This window comes from Vanellus vanellus (assembly GCF_965231255.1).
Source record: "Vanellus vanellus genome assembly, chromosome: 9".
Classification (NCBI taxonomy): Eukaryota; Metazoa; Chordata; class Aves; order Charadriiformes; family Charadriidae; genus Vanellus; species Vanellus vanellus.
The window spans coordinates 15,699,499-15,707,470 of NC_138914.1; the positions used below are offsets into that span (position 1 = coordinate 15,699,499).

The 7,972-nt window shown below is 39.2% G+C and overlaps 1 protein-coding gene across 7 annotated transcripts in view; it reads right to left on the minus strand.

Moving 5' to 3' along the window:
- CCDC66 (coiled-coil domain containing 66) overlaps positions 1-7,621 on the minus strand; it is a 30,323-nt gene extending 22,702 nt beyond the window's left edge. For 5 of the 7 annotated variants that reach the window (XR_014269479.1, XM_082487567.1, XM_082487566.1 and 2 more), the window contains exons 1-4: positions 2,726-3,680; positions 1,706-1,841; positions 1,430-1,533; positions 226-350 (exon numbers count right to left, since the gene is read on the minus strand). Coding sequence is in view for 6 of the 7 variants with exons in the window: in XM_082487567.1 (XP_082343693.1) it covers positions 226-350; positions 1,430-1,533; positions 1,706-1,841; positions 2,726-3,143 (783 nt within the window). In the remaining variant the exon portion in view is untranslated. Of the gene's footprint in view, positions 1-225; positions 351-1,429; positions 1,534-1,705; positions 1,842-2,725; positions 3,681-6,332; positions 6,398-7,547 lie in introns of those variants that run through there. The other 2 variants (XM_082487564.1, XM_082487565.1) reach the window with 2 other exon arrangements.
- Positions 7,622-7,972: the final 351 nt, after the last annotated feature.

The window sequence follows — 7,972 nt, forward strand, 5'->3', positions numbered from 1 at the left end:
GGAATGGTTTGTTCATGCTACAAAGACCTTTATTTGTGAAGCTACAAACTGGAGCAACATGTAAGCGTGAAACACACTTGCAGCAATTCATGCCATGCAAGAGCTTAAAGTGACTACTGAGATTGGATTCTACTGCATTCATATAGAAAAGAAGATCTTGTATGAATTAAAAGTTGAACAGTTCTGCAACAGTACTGTGGAAACCATGTTTATTGATAGCCTTACCTTATCTGGGTCCGTTGTTTCCTCTTTCTCTTTATGGGCTTTATTATTGCCAGGTTTTGCCCAGAAATAACCCATCTCTCCCACCAAAGTTTCTTTCAGTTTCTTCTTCAGTGCTACCTGTTCATCTTCAAAAAAAAAACCAAAACCAAACTCTAGTAAGAGTTCCTAATACAGATGTGCAGCAGTTGGGTTTTTTTGTTTGTTTGTTTGTTTTTAAAAGCAGCAATGCAAGTCTGCCTTGTAATTTTGATTTTAAACTGGGCTACAGGAGTAAGTCCCCGTTGTCTAACCAATCAGTCTAAACATGGCTTTGCTCTTAAGAGGATGACGGGTAAGTCTGTGCCCAGAGATGCAGAGGTAATGTCGGAATCTCTGAGAAGACTACAAAACACTCAAGTCTTAACAATGTCCCAGGGGGAGAGGGAAATCTAATAGAAATAACCAAGTATATAAATTCCATTTTATTATACTAGTCTTGGACTACTGTAATATTATTAAAATCAATGCAGCTATACATGGAAGCTACTGACAATGCAGAATCAAACCCTGAAACCAGATGGTCTACACCCAAGTTGAAAACAAAACGCCACACTTCTGCATGTGGATTGTAAAAAGCTTAATTTGTCAGAGAGAATTTAGAATTTACTACTGCATTAAACATTTTTATTTTTCTACAGAGAATCCCCTTGGTTGGTGGCGGGGCAGGACTGCAAACTGTTTCAAGTTCAAATTGTCATCTGATATATTCAGTCATGTTTGTAGATTAAGGTGATGCTTTTCCCATTAAAAAACAAATGAATTTGTTAATGATAATGGCTATCAACTACTGGCCGAATGTGACAAAATCGGTGGCAAATAACTCATTAAAACTTCGGCCAAAACTTGTAACTAAGCATCTCATATCCAGTATTTCTTAATTATGTAGATTGAAATAAATTCTGAATATATTTATTTGTGATATTTATTTGGTTACAAGCGGTTACTTTACTTTGGTTATTTGCAAGAAGTTATAGATAATCTTTGCATAAAATTTTGAAATTCAAGTATCTTAATCTGTCTCGGAGACTAATAAAACTATGTACCTTCCAATTTGTAGCAACTGCACTGATATAAGTAAATTTAAAAGAGCATATGGAACTCAAAGTTTCTTGGCACCCTGAATGTAATAAATTGATCAGACATATATTCTGTATATCATAAGTACCTAATTCTTTTTTCCATTGGGTCTTTTTAAATTCTAATAAGGCTTTCTCCCCTTCTCTTTCACCCAAGGTACTAAACATGTCAGCAGGTTTCCACGGATCCTTTCTAGAGAGAGAGAGGGGGGGGAAAAAAAGAATTTTACCTAACTTTAAAATTAATAATTAGCTTTTTAACTTTTAAATTAGCATTTATAAAGATTCTTACTGTGATTAAGAATTACAATACAAATCTTTGTTGGAGAGACAATTTTTGCAGACAGTAATGCAGATCTACGTACATAACTTTCTGTCCTGGCTGTGGATATGCTTCTTGTTTCCTGCTTGAATCAGAGTTAGCTTCATCTGGAACACATGAAACTTCACGAGCTTTTTGGAGCAACACTATAACGTTTTCCTCTGATGCCTCATTAGTGGCTACAGTAGAATATAAATATATAAAAATATACATAAATATATAGATGACCACTAAACTTTCTTCAGCATTGAGTAAATACTTTAAGAACAGCAGAAATTTTCAAATTCCTCACTATTTAACAAAACTACTTTCAGCCCTGCTTGTATAGTTAAGGCACATTGTTGCAATGTCACAGGGTATTTTTGTAACCCTAGACTTACAGTAAACACTATTCCTGGCTAAGAGCGCAGACTTGGGGACTCTAATTGCTTAATTGCTGTGTGTCTTATTCTTGGTGGCAAAGAGCTGACCACCTCCATAGGTCCACAAACAGGAGTAAAGACGTAATAAAAGAAGATACGCAATAATTCCTATGCTTCTTAGTAGAAGAATTGAAAAAACGATACTATTCAACAGTAATATTACCGCTAGGCAAAAAGGTACAGGTACATCTTCAGGACAGAGGAAAATGGCACTACTGCTTGAGACACACAGCAAAGACCTAAACTCTTCACAAAACCAGAAAGGTCTATCTCTTCGAGGTACTGCTTTTTTTCAAACTCATAATGATACAGTGCAGTTCTATGTTTTTTCCCCCAGTGTAAAACAGTTCCTTTTTTGCATGATATATGGACAGAATTGCTTGCCATTTCGCTCTTCAAAGTACTGGAATGCTAACAAGCAATCCTTAGTTTTTACTGTTAAAATTATCAAATGCTTGGTTCCTAACACTAATGGGCAATTTCACATCCATAATAGCAAACAGTATTTTGTCTGAGACCATTAAACAAAAGAGTAACATCTCTGCAACCTGCAAATAAAGCTGAACTTTGAGTTCATAATTTAAGCTTAATGTTTTACTCTGTTTTCATGAAACTAACTTATTCAACTATTGGTATCTTACCCATATCCTCTTGATTTTCATTACGACTCTCAGAGACACTTCTAGTTCCTTCTTTTACAGTCATCAAAATCTGTTGAAGTTGTTCTTGTGTTAAACATGCCAAACTTCTTAGGTCTTCAGCTGATACACATGGGTTTTGACGTTTCTGTTTACTTTTTTTAACAACATTAGGATTCTCTGAATCAGGATATCTGTTTGAGCTATCTCTTTGGAAAATCAAAGAGTGATCTTTAGTTGTGGCTTGATGTGAGGAGTGTTTAGTAGCTTGCAGTTGTTCACTTTTTGTCATTGATAAGCTTGAATCACTCCTTGGTTTTAAGTTTCCCTGCTTGATACAAGCACTTTCTGCTGACCTCAGAACATGCCCAGTATGCCTTATTCTCAATGCCTGTCTAGGTCCTCTGGCTTTATTACCCATCTGTTAAAGCAATAAAATTTCACCATATATTAAATAAGGGAATAAATTTTCATAGGTAACAAATGAAAACAAGATTGAAGCAACAAGTAAAATAAGTGTCATTTTTCTTCTCTGTTAGATCAATAGAAACTAACTCAGTATAAACTAATGAAATCTCTTAATAAGTACTAGGGATACCTTGGAAGAGAATATAGCATATATATTCGAATATTTAAAAATGGCAGTATGAAAAATAACTTTATTATAATATTTAAAAGAATTAATAAACATTAATTCTGCTTTTCTTTGATGTTTCTGGCTGGCTTCAAACTGGTATATGTTTTCACCACACAGCCAGTATTATTTCAATCTTGATTTTTCCATTTTGTATTAAAGTTTTATCCTTTTCAACATCCTTGATGTACACTTGTAATTACCTCCTATGTATTGAGACCTTTTTCTGCTTTCTTTCCTTCCCCAGCCCACTGCATTCCAGTTTACTCAGACAGAGACACCCTACACGACTAAACTGGAACACTCCAGATTCCTGTTCTACCAGAATCCCTTTAAGGTCTCTGAAAGTTCTGATTTAGATGATTCCCTGTGCTGCTGTAACTTCTTGGCAAAGTAAACTAAAGCATTTTGCAAAAGTACAAGTAGTCAGAGGGCTTTCAATTCATCCTTTTTAACAGCTATTATGAACCTGAGAAATCAGAATCATAGAATATCTCAAGTTGGAAGGGACCCATACATACATATTTATCTTTCACAAATATAATTTGCTACAAGAATTTAGACAGTTCAAATGTGTTGTCAAATTTCTGTGTTAACAAATCAACTAGTTAATTTGTGTGCTCTAACCAAAAAAGCCATTTTTCCACTTACCTTTGTTGCAGGCTTTGATTTATCTTTTGGAAAAAAACCACAAACATATGAGAGAAGTATTTAATAACAACTTCCTCCTGAAAAACAATCTTGAGAAATTAGTAAACTGTAAGGCAGGGGGAAAGTACTTTCCCCAAAACATCTGCCCCAACTATATTACTTTTTTTTTTTTAATACTTCAGTATACACACTTCAAAAGTATGTTTGAAAAAAATTAGAAATGTTCCAGTAACTATTTCCAATTTTATGTAGATCTAATAAAATTCTTGTGCCAGTCTGATCCTCCTCTGCTATTCATTCTGTTTCTCAGAGAGCCCTGTGGTAATGGATTATTTTTAATTGTTTGTTTATTATGATTTTTCAGTTTCCTTTGTGTGTCACATCCTTCCAGAGTAGTGCCTGCATCCAACCCCATCTTACTACACGATGTTATGTGTCTCTATCACTAACAGCCTAAAGAAACAATACTTGCATAATCACACCATCCATTATTGTGCTCCTTACCCATGCCCTGAAAGACTCTTCAGCTTTTTAACCCAAACCCTAGAGGATGCATAAAGGTGTAGTGGTCTTAAAAATAATATTAAGTACTATGTTTAATATATTACTTATTAATAAAGAATATTATAATATCAGTTAATAGAGGGAATGTGGTCCTCAACGCACAAAATCCGGCACATATGGAAAAGGGGGAGAAAATAGCAGGGATGATATTTTAGTGGAACGTATCCATTGGAAACAAGGCTTCTTCAGCTGTGCTATGCAATTATTGCTCTGACAGTGTTGCACACTGCACTGGTAGCACCTATACCTCTTTTTTGCATTACCAACTAAAGACACTGGAGAACATGAACTGTTCTTAAAGTCTGCAAGACCACACTATTAATAGTTTCCAACCTAGATGAACATCTTAAAGCTTGGGAGTACACTGAATTGTTGTCCTGCAGAGACAGGAGTTAAATCCTGAACCATTTTGATAATGTTCCAGTAGTAAAGGTGTTCTGTGGCCGTGTTTATCACTGTCTTCTCAAGCATTCAACACTTACCTGAGTAGGTAAAAGTCACTTTTTGACTTCTTTCTGGCTATTCTGAAATAAAATAAAGTGGAATTCTACATGCTATGCAAACCCAACTTCTCTGTGGAAAGGAGAAAGAAACATAAATAGTGTCTTTTCTATCACACTGGGGAGATATGTAATGTGGAACTCCAAAATGCTGCTTATGGGTTTTTTTCTTTGGGTTTTTTCTGTGTAAGAGAGAAAACTATCTTAAGTAGCAGCTTAAGCTGCTACAGAATAATCCACCCTTAAGACTCTGAGCAGTATTTGACAGTGCAGAAAACTTAAATTCAGAAGTACCACAACTTGATGCATTTTTGGACACAATTCAATTCAAGGAAGTGCTGTTTGTATCGGTTGTATAAACATGTTAATTTCTGGAGAAGACTGCATGTTCAAGGCTAGTTCAAAGTCAAAGGTAATGCTTTATCTTGGAGCACTCTGCAATGGCCCTATCCAGCCAATGATGCTAACTACGGCTGTAAAAAGTGAAAGCTGTAGCATTGCTGTTTCAGAGGTAGGGCAAGGTTTTGTTGGCAGTAGACTGGTATTCCTTACTAACTCAAAACACCCCACAACACATCATTAGAGAGCTGTCTGGTAAAGGCAGAAAATAAAGTATAATTTAGGGAGCATTAAATGGAGAATTTCTGTATCCTGACTGCTATGTAGAACAGGGAAAGTGGACTTGTGCTTGTATAGAAACATATGTCTGACGAATCACAAAAATAAATTTATTAACGCTTAATTATGAACATATACTGGAAAAGTCTATCTCAGATGGTAGTAATGAGATCTGGCCTAAATAAATTGCTTATTGAAAATTATCAACGTCAACTGCCAAATACTAAAGCTGCTTTAAAGACAGAAATGTGACTGTAACAATATAATTATGTGTAAATTAAGCAGAGTTATTAGGCTTCTTTTTGCTTGGTAACTAAGGTGCTACAAAGTTACAGAAATTATCAAGTTATGCCATATATAATAACACTTATCTTTTTTTTTATGAATAGAGAGACAAGCTGTAAAGAGTCAAGGCTATCTGCCACCTGTTCACCAGTGGACAGACTATTCAGAAGTTTATTATCAACCTACTGTTCAGTATCAAGCTGGTAAGTAAGAGGACTTTTGTAAATAACACAAATGCACAAATGTTCTTCCTAATCTGAAAAATATTTCAATAAAGCTGTGCTTCATGTTGCTTGGATCTTAGGTTTAACTTCAAGAAGCTTTAAAGATTACTTGAGATAAATGATTAAAAAAATACCAGAAGCAGCTAAAATTAGCCTAGGCTTTCCATCCAGCACTTCAGTTTCAAGCTTCAGTCCATCGCTGCAAAATGAGACAGAGAGAGAGAGGGGAAGCTGAAATATTAAGTAATCTGATAATGGTAAGATTTTTACATTAATAACACGGACAACTGTACTTAATTATAACACTGTATTTACTGTTGTTCCAGACAGTCTTTCATACCCCAAGCTTTCTATGTTTGTGAGAAGTTACTTAATACTACAAAATCAACAGGTCTTGAAAAGGGTATATTTTTATTATTGAGACTCGAAAATTTGGACTTGCATGTTACAAAATAAATCTTCACTCCGAAGGTGTGACTCTATGTTGTCATACATAGCAACATGCCTGCCTCAAGAATTTAACAATCCAACAATATAAACTGCATGCTACGAAAAATGATAAACACATCTCCTTGAATGCCAGTGCTGATTGCAAAGAGGGGCTGTATTCTGAAAACAGTCTTTAATTGCGCTTCCATGCAAAACTGTCCGCATTTTAAAGTGGAACAAAGGCTACTGTAAGAGTTTTAAAAAAGAAAAAAAGGCAGTATTTAGGTGTATGAGTATAAAGTACCCAAACGCTTTTCTTCCTCCACGCATTAATTTGAGAAACTCTCGTATGAAGACTGATGTTCAAAATAACACCGATCTTAAAAAATAAAATAAAATAAAAATCTATCACATCTAAAGCTCGCACGCAACTTTCTAATTACCCGGCAGCACAGAAGCGCCCGAAGCTGTAATTCTAGACGTTCGAGCAGCACGCGGCAGCGAAGCCGAGCCCAGCACCTATTCTTTGCGGACGCTTTTGTGGGGGCAGGAGGCGATGCGGGGCGGGGGGGGTTGGGTTGGGGCTCTGGGGCGGTCGCCCAGGAGCGTGCACACAGGCGCCGTTCGCCCCGCCGCGCTTTCGGCGGGGGGTCTTCCCTGACGGGAGGGAAGCGCGGCCGGCCGGCTCCGAAAGCGGAACGCTTCGGCGCTGTGGCCCAGCCCGCTCCCGTTAACCAGCGCCTCGGCCGCCGGGCATTAAGCGCCTTAACTCCCCTCAGAGCAGCGGCACCGGCCCGCTGCGCAGGAGCAGGCCGGGCAGGTTCCGGGGCCGTGAGGGGCCCGGACAGAGCCGCGTCCCAGCCGGCGGGTGTGGCTCTCGCTGCCGGCCCAGCGAGTAACTTCCCCCCCTCCCTCCTTACCCCAGATTCATGGCTCTGCCCGGCTGCCAGCGGCGCGGCTGAAGAGAGGGACGGCAGCGGCGCGCGTCCCCCGCTCGCTGTGTACGACTGTTGCCAGACCCGCACAAGGAGGCGGGAGGCGATAGGCTTCCCGCCGAGCGGCGGCTTTGCCAATGGGCTCCTCGCACACTGCGGGGTGGGCCGCAGCGAGGCGTTGTGGGGCATGCAGTCCCGCTGGGGGAAGGTTCCTCACAAACCACCCCGCCGGTGCGGGCGGCCTCGCGCGGGGTGCACAGCAACGGCAGGGGGATTGCAAGGGGGTCCGCTCCTCCCTCCGCAGCCGGTTTTCGCCGCTCAAGAGGCTGCGGAGGGAGGAGGGGAAAGAGGGGCGAGCGGGGAGGGAGAGAAGATGGGGGGGGGGGGGGAGGCGGGGGCTCGGCTCTGCG